This window comes from Anabrus simplex, chromosome 4, assembly GCF_040414725.1.
Source record: "Anabrus simplex isolate iqAnaSimp1 chromosome 4, ASM4041472v1, whole genome shotgun sequence".
NCBI lineage: Eukaryota > Metazoa > Arthropoda > Insecta > Orthoptera > Tettigoniidae > Anabrus > Anabrus simplex.
The window spans coordinates 281,435,916-281,456,005 of record NC_090268.1 but is presented as its reverse complement, the minus strand read 5'-3'; the positions used below and the strand labels follow the sequence as shown (position 1 = coordinate 281,456,005).

The window sequence follows — 20,090 nt, the reverse complement described above, 5'->3', positions numbered from 1 at the left end:
ATCAGATTTCTGGGGATATACTAAAGACAATGGGTTGGGATATAGTATCATATCTGAAGTACTTATTTGATTATTGTTTGGTCGAAGGAGCTATACCAGATGAATGGAGAGTTGCTATAGTAGCCCCTGTGTATAAAGGAAAGGGTGATAGACATAAAGCTGAAAATTACAGGCCAGTAAGTTTGACATGCATTGTATGTAAGCTTTGGGAAGGCATTCTTTCTGATTATATTAGACATGTTTGTGAAATTAATAACTGGTTCGATAGAAGGCAATTCGGTTTTAGGAAAGGTTATTCCACTGAAGCTCAACTTGTAGGATTCCAGCAAGATATAGCAGATATCTTGGATTCTGGAGGTCAAATGGACTGTATCGCGATTGACATGTCTAAAGCATTTGATAGGGTGGATCATGGGAGACTACTGGCAAAAATGAGTGCAATTGGACTAGACAAAAGAGTGACTGAATGGGTTGCTATATTTCTAGAAAATAGGTCTCAGAGAGTTAGAGTAGGTGAAGCTTTGTCTGACCCTGTAATAGTTGAGAGGGGAGTTCCTCAGGGCAGTGTTATCGGACCTTTATGTTTTCTTATATATATAAATTATATGAGTAAAGGAGTGGAATCGGAGGTAAGGCTTTTTGCGGATGATGTTATTCTCTATAGAGTGATAAATAAGTTACAAGATTGTGAGCAACTGCAACGTGACCTCGAAAATGTTGTGAGATGGACAGCAGGCAATGGTATGTTGATAAACGGGGCTAAAAGTCAGGTTGTGAGTTTCACAAATAGGAAAAGTCCTCTGAGTTTTAATTACTGTGTTGATGGGGTGAAAGTTCCTTTTGGGGATCATTGTAAGTATCTAGGTGTTAATATAAGGAAAGATCTTCACTGGGGTAATCACATAAATGGGATTGTAAATAAAGGGTACCGATCTCTACACATGGTTATGAGGGTGTTTAGGGGTTGTAGTAAGGATGTAAAGGAGAGTGCATATAAGTCTCTGGTAAGACCCCAACTAGAGTATGGTTCCAGTGTATGGGACCCTCACCAGGATTACCTGATTCAAGAACTGGAAAAAATCCAAAGAAAAGCAGCTCGATTTGTTCTGGGTGATTTCCGACAAAAGAGTAGCGTTACAAAAATGTTGCAATGTTTGGGTTGGGAAGAATTGAGAGAAAGAAGAAGAGCTGCTAGACTAAGTGGTATGTTCCGAGCTGTCAGCGGAGAGATGGCGTGGAATGACATTAGTAGACGAATAGGTTTGAATGGCGTTTATAAAAGTAGGAAAGATCACGATATGAAGATAAAGTTGGAATTCAAGAGGACAAACTGGGGCAAATATTCATTTATAGGAAGGGGAGTTAGGGATTGGAATAACTTACCAAGGGAGATGTTCAATAAATTTCCAATTTCTTTGAAATCATTTAGGAAAAGGCTAGGAAAGCAACAGATAGGGAATCTGCCACCTGGGCGACTGCCCTAAATGCAGATCAGTATTGATTGATAGGAATCAAAAAGGAAGGGAAATCCAAATTCCTACAATGGTGGGAGAACGGGGTGAACGCTATTTACAAACAGGAGCTTTAAAAATGAATTTGAATATACTTTGGATGAGGAAGTTATCCCAAAAGATGGCAAGTGCAAATACTTAGGTGTGAGATTTGAAAGTAATTTGCACTGGAAGGGTTATGTTGATGACATTGTTGGGAAAGCATACAGATCGTTCCATGTCATAATGAAGCTACTTAAAGGATGCAACAAAGAATTAAAAGAAAAAAGTTACTTAAATATGGTTCGTCCATTATTGGAATATACAAACAGTGTTTGGGATCCTCGCCAAGAATACCTAATAAAAGAAATAGATAGTGTGCAGAGGAAAGCACCAAGATTTGTAACAGGGGATTTCAGAAAAAGTAGTGTATCAGAAATGTTACAGGAACTTGTGGGAAACTTTAAGTAAGAGAAGGGGGAAAACTAGACTTATAGGATTATATAGAGCCTATACAGGAGAAGAAGCTTGGGGAGAAATCCGTGAGAGGCTTCAGTTGGACAATAATTATATCGGCAGAACTGACCACAAGTATAAAATTAGAAGGGATTTTAGCAGAAGCGATTGGGTAAATTTTCATTCATTGGGAAGGGCGTGAAGGAGTGGAACAGTTTACCAGGGGTAGTGTTTGATCCTTTTCCAAAATCTGTACAGATATTCAAGAAGAGAATAAACAGCAACAGAGAAAATAAGTGAAATGTTAGAGGGCATTCGACCAGTGCAGGATATTGTAAATAAAAAATGTGTGTGATTAAATTAATTCCTTTCCCTGGTCTATGGAGTTTGGACAGCCCAAGCAGGGGACTGCCTGTAGGGGTGAAGTACAGTGGGGACTTCGAGGGCCCTGGGACCGCTACGGTAGCTGTGAAGGTCCTTCAGGAACTCTGAAAAGTGGTAGCAAAAGGGGCTCTGGTTAAGACGCAGCAGGTCGTTATGCTACTTAGGTTCCCAAATGGGTAAAAAGTAAATAAATAAATGCAATGTTAATTTTAATCTTATACCAGTTGTATAGTATTATCAGAAGTAATTTCACATACTGTATATGAGTTGACATAAATTTATTAAGGATGAGGTGTGTGTTTAATAAAAAAATTTGTTAGCGTAAATTGTATAATATTGTATTCTAGGAAAATTTTCTTCTTCTTTTGTTAATTTAAAATTTAGTGCTTGACAATAATGTATTTTAGTGTACCATTTGCCACCTCATTTGCAAATGAAGAGATTTTGATTTTATTTTGATTTTTGATTTGATAGAGGACGGTTTGAATAATATTACTCAATTCTTTGTAGCTAAATTAATTCATTTCGTAGTTTGAAAGTTCGAATGCCGACGCTGTCATCGGCTACTATGAGAGTGGGTTTCCGCTGTTTTATTTCACACACACTGGAGGAGCGGTTTCTCTTGAGCTTAATCCGAATAATTATAGTTTTACACACCACAAGAGACTAATAAATAATAATACAGTCAACGATCTTCTTCTTCAATATCTACCGCTTTTCCCACATCTGTGTGAGCTGTGTCGCACATGTGGACTTGGCCCTGTTTCATGGCCGGGTGCCCTTTCTGACGCCAACCATATATGGAGGGATATAATTACTATTGCGTGTTTCTGTGGTAGTTGGCAGTGTTAGTCTGTTGTATGAATATGAAGAGGAAAATTTTGGAACAAACACAAACACCCAATTCCCGAGCCAGAAGAATTAATCAGATGCGATTAAAACCCCCGACCTGGCCGGGAATCGAACCCGGAATCTTCTGAACCGAAGGCCTAAGCGCTGACTATTCAGACAATGAGTCGGAATAATACAGTCAACGATGATCTTGATAAATTAATGCATCTCCGTACGGGTCATGAAAACACCTGGAGTTTTGGAAGGAAAAACTTCTCAAAGCTGTGTACTCCTCCAAAGGTGGAAAATCTCATTTCTCGTCTTATTGACAGGGAATATTTCAATTCATCCCAGCAGTAATTTTAGATTTTACATTTTCCCGCTAAATTTTTTCTACCCAGATATTCCTATATTATCTAAATCTTATTGTATTTAACGTTGATCTATAACAAAATGTGGCGTCATGGTTCTAATACCTAGAATGATACAGAGCAAAGGTATGGAGAGTCACGTTTTTAACGATATCACGGTATAGTTATGTCTCTGGGAGGCACCTACAACGGTACGGCGACAATAGAAGGTAGCCAGTCGCTCCCAGCGTTTCCGTTTCCGGACTTAACCCTATCAAAAACGTTTGGTCCTAGTCGAAACGAGTGATGTCCCTTTCCCAGTTCAACAATCGACCACTAATCGTAATTGTAGGGATGAGAGAAGAGACAAGAAAGACATTTTTACTAAACAATCAAAGGTCGGAAATCAATAGCTGAAGTATATTTTTGAGATGGTTAGGAATACAATTATGAAATGTCAATCTTCAATATACTGTATATACATAATTTGAACGTGTAACACGATATTGTGAGAAAACCACTGTATCAAGTATTATACATGAAAAGAAAGGTCTCTATCTCAGGATTACTAGAAAACTATTATTTATTTAAGTCTTAATTAATAGTCATTTATTCGAATAATACAACGCTTAGGTCGTTGCAGTTAGCTGTATTCGCGTGTAGATGGCTCTATGAAAGTTGTCTCCGCTTATCTTTCTATGCCAGCCCGATAAAGGGCTCTGTGGAAGTTGTCTGTGCAGATCGGTGACAATGCAATGCAATGTGACAATTTCTATGTTAGTGTGACAGTGGCTCTGTGAAGTCAAGTATCACCAGAATACACTCAAGTTCATAAAAGCCAGAACACCTTGAAATACTAGAGATAGGAAGTTTATATTTACAGGACACATGCATTAGTATGTTCTGAAGAAATGATTAGCATTTGAACCATGTCGGCCCTCAGCTTCAAGGTCCACATCCATATCTCGGTGCACCACCACTGACCGGTAAAATGTGCCTACATATCTCGTTGCCGCTATAAACCGAAGGTAATGGATCAGTGTGACTTGAGCAGACGTGAAGGATGCCTCGCAGACGTATGCGAGAACCGTATCGTCGAATTAGTAAGTTTGAAAACAAGAGTCTAACTCCTGAGGGAACAATAGTATCGTGTTTTGCCGCATAGCTCTGTGAGAAAATAATCGGAGCACTTCGGAAAACTTCGGTGAGGGAGCTTTAGTTTCAAGCTGTGGCACGTAATGTCGGGAGCGCGCTGGTGCAGTGGATTCTGATCTTGTCTTGTGAATTGGGACGCTGTCTACGAGATAAGTAAAAACCTCTGCATGCGCAGTATTTTCAAGTACTAAATTAACAGAGGAGCAGCAGTTCAAAATAGTGCCGCTAGATGTCAGGCTATCCCTCCATTCCCCAGAACGATTCCAATTGGCATTATGAGAAGAACTTGCACACAAAAGGAAATTCGTTTTCCTCTTTATATCATCATTACCACAATTTCACTGGATTCTTCGAAGATGCAGGTGACTCGGAATGCCTGCGTTGCTGTAGAGACGAAGTCTCGGTTCCCTCCAATGTCTCGGACTTCCAATAAAAGACCATTAGAAAGATACCAAAAATGCGTTTTGAGTGGAAAAGTGATACTTCTATTACATTTAATAAAGAAGAATGAAATTATCACTCAGTAATTCAAGAAGAGCTCATACGAGTCAGATCGTTGCTACTAGGAAGTTCACGTCCTAGTAGAAATGAAAATGCTCCATAGTGTGTATATGTATTTACAATTGACTTTACATCACCGACACAGATATCTCTTATAGCGAAGATAGGATAGGAAAGAGCTAGGAGTGGGAAGGAAGCGGCCGTGGCCTTAAGCTAAGCCCCAGCATTTGCCTGGTGTGAAAATGGGTAACCACGGAAAACCATCTTTAGGGCTGCCGACATTGGGATTCAAACTACCGAATGCAAGCTCACAGCTGCGAGCCCCTAACCGCATTGTTCCCTCGAAAAATTACATCTTCTTCTTCTTCTTGATCGTTATTGGACTCCGCATATATATATCCTCCGTCCAGCCACTAGACCTCTTCGATGTTTGCAATTCTTATATTAAGGGCCATTCTGAATGTCTTATGCTATTTAAAGCACATATCTATGAAGGTCGATTCTTGTTGGTGGGATATATAGAAAAATAGTGGGGAAAAAAGTACACAGATATACAGGGTACTATATCTTCTTGCCGGTGTGATTCATCACGGTATTTAACTACCGAACATACAAGACCGAAGCACATACAACTGAGGTTGTTACTTATATTAGCAGAGTTATACTGTTTGCTTTCCTGAAGAAAATGAACCATTGACTCTGCCAGTTGATTTGTAGGATTATATAAGGGGCAGGAGATTTTCAAAGGCAGTGGGAAACCCAATTTCGTTAATTTCTGAATAATTTTTTATTAGTTGATGATTGCATTTCTCACATTGAAAAAAATTGTGGTTGGTTGTACCGACTAGTTTACAACATTCACAGATATTCGATAACTCATCTTTATTTTAAACAAATGTTCAGGAGTACAGGCCTGATTGAGTCTTATACTTATTATCATGGTTATGTGTCGTCTTTTGCTCGAAGAATTACATTTATCTCACCGAAATTTTCCGAAGTGCTCCGATTAATTTCCTACAGTGCTATGCGACGAAACATGGAACTATTGCTCCCTCAGGAGCTAGATTCTTGTTTTTGAAAAAGGGCTCATTATTGGCATGAGAGAACGTGATGCATCCATCCGGGAAATTGCTGCTCGTGTGGGACAAAGTGTGTCGGCAGTGCAACGGGTGTGTACAGAATGGTTCACAGAAGATCGTAATTATGAATAGGGGGAGTGTGTATGTGAGGATCTTCAAAAGGCAGAAGTATTCAGTCAGCAGTATGTAAAGATTGTTGGTTACAAGGATAATGTCGAGATAGAGGAGGAGACAGGCCAAAGAAGTAATAAAATTTACATATGATAACAATGACATTTACAGTAAGATACAAAAGTTGAAAACTAAAAAAGCGGCTGGAATTGATCAGTTTTCTGGGGATATTCTAAAGACAATGGGTTGGGATATAGTACCATATCTGAAGTACTTATTCGATTATTGTTTGGTCGGAGGAGCTATACCAGATGAATGGAGAGTTACTATTGTAGCCCCTGTGTATAAAGGAAAGGGTGATAGACATAAAGCTGAAAATTACAGGCCAGAAAGTTTGACATGCATTGTATGTAAGCTTTGGGAAGGCATTCTTTCTGATTATATTAGACATGTTTGTGAAATTAATAACTGGTTCGATAGAAGGCATTTCGGTTTTAGGAAAGGTTATTCCACTGAAGCTCAACTTGTAGGATTCCAGCAAGATATAGCAGATATCTTGGATTCTGGAGGTCAAATAGATTGTATCGCGATTGACCTAGGGAAGACTACTGGCAAAAATGAGTGCAGTTGGACTAGACAAAAAAGTGACCGAATGGGTTGCTATATTTCTAGAAAACAGATCTCAGAGAATTAGAGTAGGTGAAGCTTTATCTGACCCTGTAATAATTAAGAGGGGAATTCCTCAAGGATCTTTATGTTTTCTTATATATATAAATGATATATGTAAAGAAGTGGAATCGGAGGTAAGGCTTTTTGCGGATGATGTTATTCTCTATAGAGTGATAAATAAGTTACAAGATTGTGAGCAACTGCAACGTGACCTCGAAAATGTTGTGAGATGGACAGCAGGCAATGGTATGTTGATAAACGGGCTAAAAAGTCAGGTTGTGAGCTTCACAAATAGGAAAAGTCCTCTCAGTTTTAATTACTGCGTTGATGGGGTGAAAGTTCCTTTTGGGGATCATTGTAGGTATCTGGGTGTTAATATACGGAAAGATCTGCATTGGTGTAATCACATAAATGGGATTGTAAATAAAGGGTACAGATCTCTGCACATGGTTATGAGGGTGTTTAGGGATTGTAGTAAGGATGTAAAGGAGAGGGCATATAAGTCTCTGGTAAGACCCCAACTAGAGTATGGTTCCAGTGTATGGGACCCTCACCAGGATTACCCGATTCAAGAACTGGAAAAAATTCAAAGAAAAGCAGCTCGATTTGTTCTGGGTGATTTCCGACAAAAGAGTAGCGTTACAAAAATGTTGCAAAGTTTGGGTTGGGAAAAATTGAGAGAAAGAAGAAGAGCTGCTCGACTAAGTGGTATGTTCCGAGCTGTCAGCGGAGAGATGGCGTGGAATGACATTAGTAGACGAATACGTTTGAGTGGCGTTTATAAAAGTAGGAAAGATCACAATATGAAGATAAAGTTATAATTCAAGAGGACAAACTGGGGCAAATATTTACTTATAGGAAGGGGAGTTAGGGATTGGAATAACTTACCAAGGGAGACGTTCAATAAATTTCCAATTTCTTTGAAATCATTTAGGAAAAGGCTAGGAAAGCAACAGATAGGGTATCTGCCACCTAGACGACTGCCCTAAATGCAGATCAGCATTCATTCATTCAAATCACCTCGCGACGAGTATCGTCTATATTCAAGAATTTAATCTCAGATCAGATTATCATACGGTCTTGAGAAATTTTAGACTATACTCAAAAGGACGGGATTATACCAACTAGGCTTTCGGTGGCGTTGGTACTTTCACTCATAATGATACCTGTAGCGAACTAGTTCCATAAGAACTGAGCTGGAGGCAGTAGCTCTACGTGTTCTTTCGTTTGCTATGTCGAAACTTTTTAATGTATATTTTCCACCAGGCTCCTCAATATCAATGTGGTAATTGACCTTGTAGATCAGCTCCCATCACTTCCCTGCTGTTGGGCAATTTTCACGCTCAACGCCCATTATAGGACTCTGAAATGACTTGTCCCAGAGGAAGGGTATTAGAGTAGCCGATATGGGAGCTACATTTACGCCTTTTGAGTACACGAAACCTACTTATTTTAGTGTAACGCAGGGAATTATCACTTGTCAGTGCAGCCACTCGATCGTTCCGCCGTTTTGTTACTTCTGCGGGTTCGGCAGTAACACCGACGCTGTACGTACACGATTTTTCGTTGCATTATAGTTCACACTATATGGCAGTCGCAGAGCGACATTCAATCAATCAATCAATCAATCAATCAATCAATCAATCAATCAATCAATCAATCAATCAATCAATCAATCAATCAATCAATCAATCAATCAATCAATCAATCAATCAATCAATCAATCAATCAATCAATCAATCAATCAATCAATCAATCAATCAATCAATCAATCAATCAATCAATCAATCAATCAATCAATCAATCAATCAATCAATCAATCAATCAATCAATCAATCAATCAATCAATCAATCAATCAATCAATCAATCAATCAATCAATCAATCAATCAATCAATCGATACTGATCTGCATTTAGGGCAGTCGCCCAGGTGGCAGATTCCCTATCTGTTGCTTTCCTAGCCTTTTCCGAAATGATTTCAAAGAAATTGGAAATTTATTGAACATCTCCCTTGGTAAGTTATTCCAATCCCTAACTCCCCTTCCTATAAATGAATATTTGCCCCAGTTTGTCCTCTTGAATTCCAACTTTATCTTCATATCGTGATCTTTCCTACTTTTATAAACGCCACTCAAACTTATTCGTATACTAATGTCATTCCACGCCATCTCTCCGCTGACAGCTCGGAACATACCACTTAGTCGAGCAGCTCTTCTTCTTTCTCTCAATTCTTCCCAACCCAAACATTGCAACATTTTTGTAACGCTACTCTTTTGTCGGAAATCACCCAGAACAAATCGAGCTGCTTTTCTTTGAATTTTTTCCAGTTCTTGAATCGGGTAATCCTGGTGAGGGTCCCATACACTGGAACCATACTCTAGTTGGGGCCTTACCAGAGACTTATATGCCCTCTCCTTTACATCCTTACTACAATCCCTAAACACCCTCATAACCATGTGCAGAGATCTGTACCCTTTATTTACAATCCCATTTATGTGATTACCCCAGTGAAGATCTTTCCTTATATTAACACCTAGATACTTACAATGATCCCCAAAAGGAACTTTCACCCCATCAACGCAGTAATTAAAACTGAGAGGACTTTTCCTATTTGTGAAACTCACAACCTGACTTTTAGCCCCGTTTATCAACATACCATTGCCTACTGTCCATCTCACAATATTTTCGAGGTCACGTTGCAGTTGCTCACAATCTTGTAACTTATTTATCACTCTATAGAGAATAACATCATCCGCAAAGAGCCTTACCTCCGATTCCACTCCTTTACTCATATCATTTATATATATAAGAAAACATAAAGGTCCGATAACACTGCCCTGAGGAGCAAGCTATTAGGAGACTGGAACAATGGACATTTGAACATGCCTTCTGGTTCTAAATAGGCAATACCTCTGTTGCCTACTTGCGTCGGAAGCGCGCATTCCATCTTGAGCTTTATTTGAGAGGAGTCGCTTTTCCTGTAGTAAGCACATACTGGTTCCCGCTTCCTTTCGATAGTGAGTTATCCTGGGAGCCACACGTGCTTCAATTGAAAGTGTAATGTGCTTAGAAAATCAATGTTTTGAGTTTTAGAGCGACACAAGTTAGAGGGTTGAGCGCACGATGCTCCTACGATCTTATAGGGCAAATATTTTATTCTGATTAAACGAAGTGCAGCATATTGCTCAGCACGTAAAACTGTTCTTGATGAACTGAACACGTTTCAGCACAACTGAGTTAGGCTAGCAACGGGAGCTTTCCGTAGAAGTCCCCTGTTCGCTGAGTCCGGTGTACATCCTTTACAGATGAGATGTAAGCAAGTGCTGTTGTCATAAGCTGAGTGCGATTAGAAGGACAACAAAGTTGTGAAAGACTACCCTTTGCGCTTCCCGGAGATAGGCAGTGTTTTTGTGTCGTTTTCGGATCGCTCATGGTGGAGCAGCGTACTCCTAGGGTACGTTTATGCTGCAGCATCGCTGCTGGCACATCGACAGGTCTCGCTTCTCGATGTCAGTCGATGATGAAACAAATCAATGGATCTCCATCGGTGCCTTTAACCTGAAGCCCGGCTTTTCGCTACGCTGCTGGCTGCTATCCTCGCCACATCGATGGTCTCAAACACGTTTGTTTTTGGAGTCTGGCACATCACCGGCTATCCTGTAACAAGGTCACCCGTTCTCACACCCCTCCTCTCCCCGCAATCCACGCAGATGTTCTATAATCGATCACTAGCAGTCTGAATCTAATCCGGTCATGTGTTGTGCTGTTCTGTTTCTGCTTTGGGTGACTATTTTGAAGAAATGCTGATATCAGCTGTCTTCAAACGGAATGCTACTTGGAACCAGCGGCATGCACAATATTATAACGGGCTCAAACTGGATAAACTATAGAATGACGTGGCAAAAGAATGCGTGACGAGTAAGTAATTACTCAGAAGATGAGAACATTTTCACACGCTGAATTTTTGGCTACAACTGAGAGTCGCACCGGGCAAGTTGGCCATGAGGTTAGGAGCGCGCAGCTGTGATCTTTCATCTGGGAGATAGTGGGTTCGAATCCCACTGTCGGCAGCCCTGAAGATGGTTTTCCGTGGTTTCCCATTTTCACACTAGGCAAATGCTGGGGCTGTACCTTAATTAAGGCCACGTCCGCTTCCTTCCCATTCCTAGGCCTTTCATATCCCATCGTCGCCATAAGACCTATCTGTGTCGGTGCGACGTAAGGCAAAAAAAAAAAAAAAAATACAACCAAAACAAAACTGAGAGTCGCCAGCAGCGTGAGGGCGAGACTGCTGCAGGGTAAAAGCTCCATGGCGAGCAGCCTGTCAGCGAGGTGCTAGAGTGAGCATCCATGTGACAGCAGCGAAGCTGCAGAATAAACGTACCCCTTCTTAATGGAGGAAGATGCCCTTGAGGTGTTTACTTGCGGTGGCCATTGGGCCACATTATACGGAAGTACGCGGACCTGGCCGATCTGCGCCGAAGTCTAAAACTTGCAAGTCCCGTCTCCCTTATTCTACGAGATGGCGAGCAGAGAGTAGATCTCATCATCCATTCTCTGAGGGATAGTGGTCATTTAAAAAAATTGGTTTTAAGTGTGAAATATTTATACTAGTTATTTGTCTTTAACTTTCATTTTACTATAACTACGCTTTTATTCTTTTGACTGTTTTCTTCTATTTGCTGTATGTTTTAATATGTCTTTAACTTTGAAGTTTTATAATATTATATTTGATCTTACTTTTAAGAACAATGCCTTATTTAATTTTTTTACATTTTAATTTATGTTTTAATAATTTAATCGAAATAAGGCATTGTGATTTAGATACACTGATTTTTTTTAATTTAACAATAATTTTCATTATTATTTCTGAATCCTAGTTAGTAGATAAATTTTGTGTCTGTTTCATTTTATGTTATCTTACCACATCAGGGACCGATAGCCTACACTTAGGTCCTTTTGAATAACAATAATAATAATCATAATCATCATTGCGACGTAAAGCAAAAAATAGCATCTTCATCATCATGTTTCATTTTCACACGGTTCCATTGAATCGTTTCCACTTCCTAGAAAAAGCCATGTAGGAAACTTTCATTTTCAAGAATTTGTTGAAAAGTTTCACTTTTTACATTAGAGTATTTTCACAAGAAGATTGTAGAGTGCAGTACTTGGTTAACAACTTAAGTGCTTCGTTGTTGGAGTATTCGCAACAATTTCCTTTTATCACAGCTTCTGATATTACAAACTTTCGTTACAAAATGTAGAGTCGCTCAAAAAGGAATAAGGGCATTTCTGATAACAGTTGTGGCCATGTCCGAACGGCAAGTTTTCACGATAACCTTTGCAGCAATGTCAGCTATGGGCTCGACGAGAATACAAGAAAGAATGTAAAAACATGCCCTGAGATTTAACTTATTTTTTTTTTTTTTTGCTAGGGGCTTTACGTCGCACCGACACAGATAGGTCTTATGGCGACGATGGGATAGGAAAGGCCTAGGAGTTGGAAGGAAGCGGCCGTGGCCTTAATTAAGGTACAGCCCCAGCATTTGCCTGGTGTGAAAATGGGAAACCACGGAAAACCATCTTCAGGGCTGCCGATAGTGGGATTCGAACCTACTATCTCCCGGATGCAAGCCCACAGCCACGCGCCTCTACGCGCACGGCCAACTCGCCCGGTGAGACTTAACTTCAGTCACTACAAATAAAACCAAGTGAGAATACGGGATAAATTCTGCCCATGCTGGAATCAACCAGAGACCCAAAGGCTGATTTTAAACCTCGGGGTTGAGAGTTGGCGGAATTCTCAACAGCATTCCGGCATCGTGTAAGGTAGACCAACACCAGCAATGAACGTTAAAATGACCACTTCTGTGAGAGGTGACAACGTATTCATCATCACACCTGGCACTGGGTTCACGGTATATGCGGACGTGAATAGTACCCGCATCTTTACAGGAAAACGTAACTTCATCGATGAAGTCTAAATCTTGCTACGCTACGTTCAGTAATTCCGTGGCATATACAAGGCGGCCAATTATTTGGTCCTCGTTGAACTGGACCTTGCTAGGAGTGACGTAATTTTGGACTCCCACATCCCTAATTCGATTAAATGCATTCTGCACCTCAGCTGGAAGGAAATACAAAGCCCGCAGTAAAACTGCTGAGAGAAAGAGGTTCTCCTCTAGTGCTACCAGGAGGGTCTCAGTTTATTATCTAATGGAGATGCTAGAATGACTTGTAGAATACCCTGTGTGTCTTGAGCACTTTTCTGATGAAGCTTGGCCTATCGCCTACTAGTAGCAGTATAATAGGGGACGTCTTATCTACGGCCAGTTTCAGTTGCAGAGAAACCATCCTTCACTATAGCCAACACCACTGACCACTGCCTTCGTGACGTACAGGCCGTACTGTACCTCCGATGACGTCACACAAAGAGGCGAACTGTTTCCTTCGTCCGACCCGTGTAATGCAAGGACATGATGCGTCTGTATCTTTTGTAATTATGAAATATTTATAAATGTTGTATTAATATTACAGGTGAGATCACTAAAACCTGTAATCGCATCATAACTCGTAAGTCAGGTCTATGTAATTTTAGGAGAAGTAGGTTTGAAGAGCGATCTACGCGGTCAAAACTTCAGTGCTTTACTCGTCAATGTACCCAACAAATTATTATGCATTAATACAAATATGGAGACAACAAACATGCAACAATAAATGTTACTTCTATACCTCTAGATGGCCATAAATACAGTAGCTTTCTTAGTTTTTTTGGACACTTCTGGCACTATCCTTCGAAGATTTTCTTGAGATCCTTTCTTCCATACAAACATTTGTATCACTTTTTGTTTAGGAATAGCCCATGTTTTCCCAAATATTAATGCACTGATCAGCCAGATCTATTAGTTACTTCCCACATTCACGGAAACTACCGAGGAATGGTTCTTACTTGCATTAATTTTGGGGAGAAAAGGCAGCGTGTACTCAACATTACGAACCCAATAAATAACCATACGTTGGTTCCATTGGTTACTGTCCACTTTTATACTTGTTCTGTATCAACAATGAAACGCTCTGCTGTAAAACTGTGAAAGAAGAAAGTCAAAAGCAGAACTCATCATCAGCTCTGGAAAATGAGTGAAACATACACCTTTATTCTTTGTAATAGGAATTTTTTCGGTTGGAATTTTCGTTTCTCATAAAGGTTACCTGGCCCCATACGAAGAAAATGAAAATACACTGACTGACAGAGCAAATGCAACACCAAGAAGGAGTGGTCAGAACTTTATGCCAATTGCAGGGTAGACTGACGTCACTGATGTATGCTCATGATGTGAAATGCGCCGCTGTGCTGCGCACGTAGCGAACGATAAATGGAACACGGCGTTGGCGAATGGCCCACTTCGTACCGTGATTTCTCAGCCGACAGTCATTGTAGAACGTGTTGTCGTGTGCCACAGGACACGTGTATAGCTAAGAATGCCAGGCCGCCTTCAACGGAGGCATTTCCAGCAGACAGACGACTTTACGAGGGGTATGGTGATCGGGCTGAGAAGGGCAGGTTGGTCGCTTCGTCAAATCGCAGCCGATACCCATAGGGATGTGTCCACGGTGCAGCGCCTGTGGCGAAGATGGTTGGCGCAGGGACATGTGGCACGTGCGAGGGGTCCAGGCGCAGCCCGAGTGACGTCAGCACGCGAGGATCGGCGCATCCGCCGCCAAGCGGTGGCAGCCCCGCACGCCACGTCAACCGCCATTCTTCAGCATGTGCAAGACACCCTGGCTGTTCCAATATCGACCAGAACAATTTCCCGTCGATTGGTTGAAGGAGGCCTGCACTCCCGGCGTCCGCTCAGAAGACTACCATTGACTCCACAGCATAGACGTGCACGCCTGGCATGGTGCCGGGCTAGAGCGACTTGGATGAGGGAGTGGCGGAACGTCGTGTTCTCCGATGAGTCACGCTTCTGTTCTGTCAGTGATAGTCACCGCAGACGAGTGTGGCGTCGGCGTGGAGAAAGGTCAAATCCGGCAGTAACTGTGGAGCGCCCTACCGCTAGACAACGCGGCATCATGGTTTGGGGCGCTATTGCGTATGATTCCACGTCACCTCTGGTGCGTATTCAAGTCACGTTAAATGCCCACCGCTACGTGCAGCATGTGCTGCGGCCGGTGGCACTCCCGTACCTTCAGGGGCTGCCCAATGCTCTGTTTCAGCAGGATAATGCCCGCCCACACACTGCTCACATCTCCCAACAGGCTCTACGAGGTGTATAGATGCTTCCGTGGCCAGCGTACTCTCCGGATCTCTCACCAATCGAACACGTGTGGGATCTCATTGGACGCCGTTTGCAAACTCTGCCCCAGCCTCGTACGGACGACCAACTGTGGCAAATGGTTGACAGAGAATGGAGAACCATCCCTCAGGACACCATCCGCACTCTTATTGACTCTGTACCTCGACGTGTTTCTGCGTGCATCGCCGCTCGCGGTGGTCCTACATCCTACTGAGTCGATGCCGTGCGCATTGTGTAACCTGCATATCGGTTTGAAATAAACATCAATTATTCGTCCGTGCCGTCTCTGTTTTTTCCCCAACTTTCATCCCTTTCGAACCACTCCTCCTTGGTGTTGCATTGTCACTGTCAGTCAGTGTATTAATGTCTATTTACTTGTATAGTTGTATTTTCGCCGTGGTACGCACAAGTTCTCAGCGTTGTGGCAAAATTTGTAGCACATATTTCCACAAAAACGTGTTATACGATAACAATTAAATGAATAAATTACACGAGAATTATTACGTCCCTTGAATTTACATTACTCACCACGTGAAGATACCATGCCTAACCTAAACTGTGAGGTCTCATGATCTTAGTAACAGCTATTTACGTAAATCCTGATGTGATGAATTTAAAGAAAAACATGGAATATACTTAAATTTTCTTTTCTCTCAACGGTCACAATTATCCTAAGAATGCCCCCAATCCTTATGGATTACATTCACAAGTACAACTTGTAACATTCACTCAGCTCGCCTTAATCGATCAGCTGATTGGCTTGGCGCGCTTTCTACAGTACGGCCTGTACATTACGAAGGCAGTGCACTGACCTACGGTCCACAAGCTTCGCCATGTTGTAAACGCAGCACGGGAGCAACGTAATGACATGAAAAGACTGCAGTTAGCAAATATATCACGATATTTCCTTGGACATCGCAAGAATGGACAAGAAATAGGTTCATGTTTCGTAGCACACACAAAAGAATGGAGTGACAAAGATTAATTGTAATTAATCTAATTAGTAATGACTTGAATGAGGTGAATGGTGAAACGTATCTTTAAAATACACAAATAGAAACTACATCTTGGACAAAATCAAACTCGTGATGTTTGTCTATGTCTACCAACGCCTCAGGCTCTCCTGCTGGCGTAGGCACGAAGCGGCTTGCTGTGCATAATATTGCTGTACTTGAACGGATAAACCTAATTACAATCAATCAATCAATCAATCAATCAATCAATCAATCAATCAATCAATCAATCAATCAATCAATCAATCAATCAATCAATCAATCAATCAATCAATCAATCAATCAATCAATCAATCAATCAATCAATCAATCAATCAATCAATCAATCAATCAATCAATCAATCAATCAATCAATCAATCAATCAATCAATCAATCAATCAATCAATCAATCAATCAATCAATCAATCAATCAATCAATATTCTAAAGGCTAATGCCTTGTCAATGCAACCACTCTTTTCTTTCATTGACTGTTCGTTTCAGTTCCATGTAATTGTCACTTATTACAAGCAACACATGTATTTCTTAATCTACCGGATTAATAAGAGCTAATGTGATTTTTAAATCCTTATATTCCGTCATTCTTTGCTTATAATAATAGAATTACGTTAGCCATCCAGACAAACTGTTTTAAGCACCGTGTGAACCGTACTCGATGAAACTTATAAAATACCATGCACTCATTCCCTTTTTGAGCGACTTTATTTGATAAACTATTGAACGGAGAATTTTTAAAAATCTTCAAATTCTTAAAACTATACGAAAAGCCGCTGAACGAAACCCATAGTCAAATCTTCCTCACTGTGTGAATTAGATGGAGACATTACGCGTTCCCTTCAAACTATTAGGAGATCTTACATCTTATTCAAACCATTACGATCACTTCAATTATTGCAAGTGATGTCGTAAAGTAAACTCGTGTCCTCATCCCGAGGTGGTGCAGCTCTTTCCAGGCACACCCCCATTGGAGGTGAGCAGCTTGTACCATTTCAACCACATACCAACCCTCCTGCCATTCTTAAATTTCTGGCAGTACCGGGAATCGAACCCGGGCCCCCGAGGACGGCAGCTAATAACTCTAACCGTTACGCTACGGAGGCGGACAGTGATGTCGTAAAACATCTAGACATTGAAAGTTTCAGAAATATAGGAATAATTGTTAGCTATTTTTACATTGACGAGATAATATTTCAATTCCTCTTAAGATGGATAAAAGAAACATCCCTTTTATTCTTGGATTCAAACTATATGTCACGAACGTATACTAATTTTCTTTGACACTCGGAAATTTTTTTGCACATTCTTTCATAATCCGGCCATTCTTGTCAGAAATTCATATTTTCTACCTGGCTTCTACTGACAGCGAATTTTTTTGGAATTATTGGTGTGAATACACTGACTGACAGAGCAAATGCAACACCAAGAAGGAGTGGTTCGAAAGGGATGAAAGTTGGGGAAAAAACAGAGACGGCACGGACGAATAATTGATGTTTATTTCAAACCGATATGCAGGTTACACAATGCGCACGGCATCGACTCAGTAGGATGTAGGACCACCGCGAGCGGCGATGCACGCAGAAACACGTCGAGGTACAGAGTCAATAAGAGTGTGGATGGTGTCCTAAGGGATGGTTCTCCATTCTCTGTCAACCATTTGCCACAGTTGGTCGTCCGTACGAGGCTGGGGCAGAGTTTGCAAACGGCGTCCAATGAGATCCCACACGTGTTCGATTGGTGAGAGATCCGGAGAGTACGCTGGCCACGGAAGCATCTGTACACCTCGTAGAGCCTGTTGGGAGATGCGAGCAGTGTGTGGGCGGGCATTATCCTGCTGAAACAGAGCATTGGGCAGCCCTTGAAGGTACGGGAGTGCCACCGGCCGCAGCACATGCTGCACGTAGCGGTGGGTATTTAACGTGCCTTGAATACGCACTAGAGGTGACGTGGAATCATACGCAATAGCGCCCCAAACCATGATGCCGCGTTGTCTAGCGGTAGGGCGCTCCACAGTTACTGCCGGATTTGACCTTTCTCCACGTCGACGCCACACTCGTCTGCGGTGACTATCACTGACAGAACAGAAGCGTGACTCATCGGAGAACACGACGTTCCGCCATTCCCTCATCCAAGTCGCTCTAGCCCGGCACCATGCCAGGCGTGCACGTCTATGCTGTGGAGTCAATGGTAGTCTTCTGAGCGGAGGCCGGGAGTGCAGGCCTCCTTCAACCAATCGACGGGAAATAGTTCTGGTCGATATTGGAACTTGCACATGCTGAAGAATGGCGGTTGACGTGGCGTGCGGGGCTGCCACCGCTTGGCGGCAGATGCGCCGATCCTCGCGTGCTGACGTCACTCGGGCTGCGCCTGGACCCCTCGCACGTGCCACATGTCCCTGCGCCAACCATCTTCGCCACAGGCGCTGCATCCTGGACACATCCCTATGGGTTTCGGCTGCGATTTGACGAAGCGACCAACCTGCCCTTCTCAGCCCGATCACCATACCCCTCGTAAAGTAGTCTGTCTGCTGGAAATGCCTCCGTTGACGGCGGCCTGGCATTCTTAGCTATACACGTGTCCTGTGGCACACGACAACACGTTCTACAATGACTGTCGGCTGAGAAATCACGGTACGAAGTGGGCCATTCGCCAACGCCGTGTCCCATTTATCGTTCGCTACGTGCGGAGCACAGCGGCGCATTTCACATCATGAGCATACCTCAGTGACGTCAGTCTACCCTGCAATTGGCATAAAGTTCTGACCACTCCTTCTTGGTGTTGCATTTGCTCTGTCAGTCAGTGTATATTAGACAACACTTTTAACACAACATGCGTTAAAATATTAAGCGATTCATATAAACAATGAAGAACAATAGAGACAGATTGCAGTCTTGTGTGACTCGTGTTACTGTTTTGTTCCAACGCGTTGCTCTGTTATCTCATAGTGAAGACTGATCAGTCAACATAAGTTCATACATTCGTAAGTTTAACCTGTTTTATTGGATATTCTGTTTAAATGGGTACGATTGTTGTACATATGTGTATATTTAGCCTAAATTTCTGTGGAACAACCATCTGGTATATTAATTATCTCGTTTGTCTTGTTACAGATGTGGCACGGTGACTGTGGAACCACCGTGTGAGATAGTGCCAGGTAACCTCAGCTTACCATATCCTGACTGCTGCCCCCAGGGATACTGTCCTCCAAATGCAATCAATTTCCGAAATGCTTGAAAATGGAAATTAAAACATATCAATAGATACATATATTGTTTTATTCTATCATACAAATAAATATTTTACAATGGTCCGTCTCTCTCACGGCAAATTTGGTTCATCTTCAAGTGTTAAAGTGCACTGTTCATGTGTTGTAATGAATAAAAGCGTATTCCTTATCATGTCTTGGACTTTTTCAGAATACGAGTTTGTCTGATCTTGTGCCCTAGAGACAACCCTCCAGCTATAAGGCCTAAGTGTTCAATGTATTAACATAACAACACTTTTGCCTTTTGCTACCCCCCTGTGGATGGGCGACGCAGATGAAGATTGCTCCCACTGTACTTTTCAGAATACGAGTTTGTCTGATCTTGTGCCCTAGAGACAACCCTCCAGCTATAAGGCCTAAGTGTTCAATGTATTAACATAACAACACTTTTGCCTTTTGCTACCCCCCTGTGGATGGGCGACGCAGATGAAGATTGCTCCCACTGTATCACCTGCCTGACGTAAGAGGCGACTAAAAGAGACCCCAGAGG

The 20,090-nt window shown here is 41.8% G+C and overlaps 1 protein-coding gene across 1 annotated transcript in view; it reads left to right on the top strand.

The window, feature by feature from the left end:
- The window catches only part of LOC136872651 (uncharacterized), a 36,893-nt gene extending 17,163 nt beyond the window's left edge, over positions 1–19,730 (top strand). The window contains exon 3 of the mRNA XM_067146458.2: positions 19,446–19,730. Within this exon, the coding sequence (XP_067002559.2) occupies positions 19,446–19,569 (124 nt within the window). The 3' untranslated portion in view covers positions 19,570–19,730. The remainder of the gene's footprint in view (positions 1–19,445) is intronic.
- The last annotated feature ends 360 nt before the right edge of the window (positions 19,731–20,090 follow it).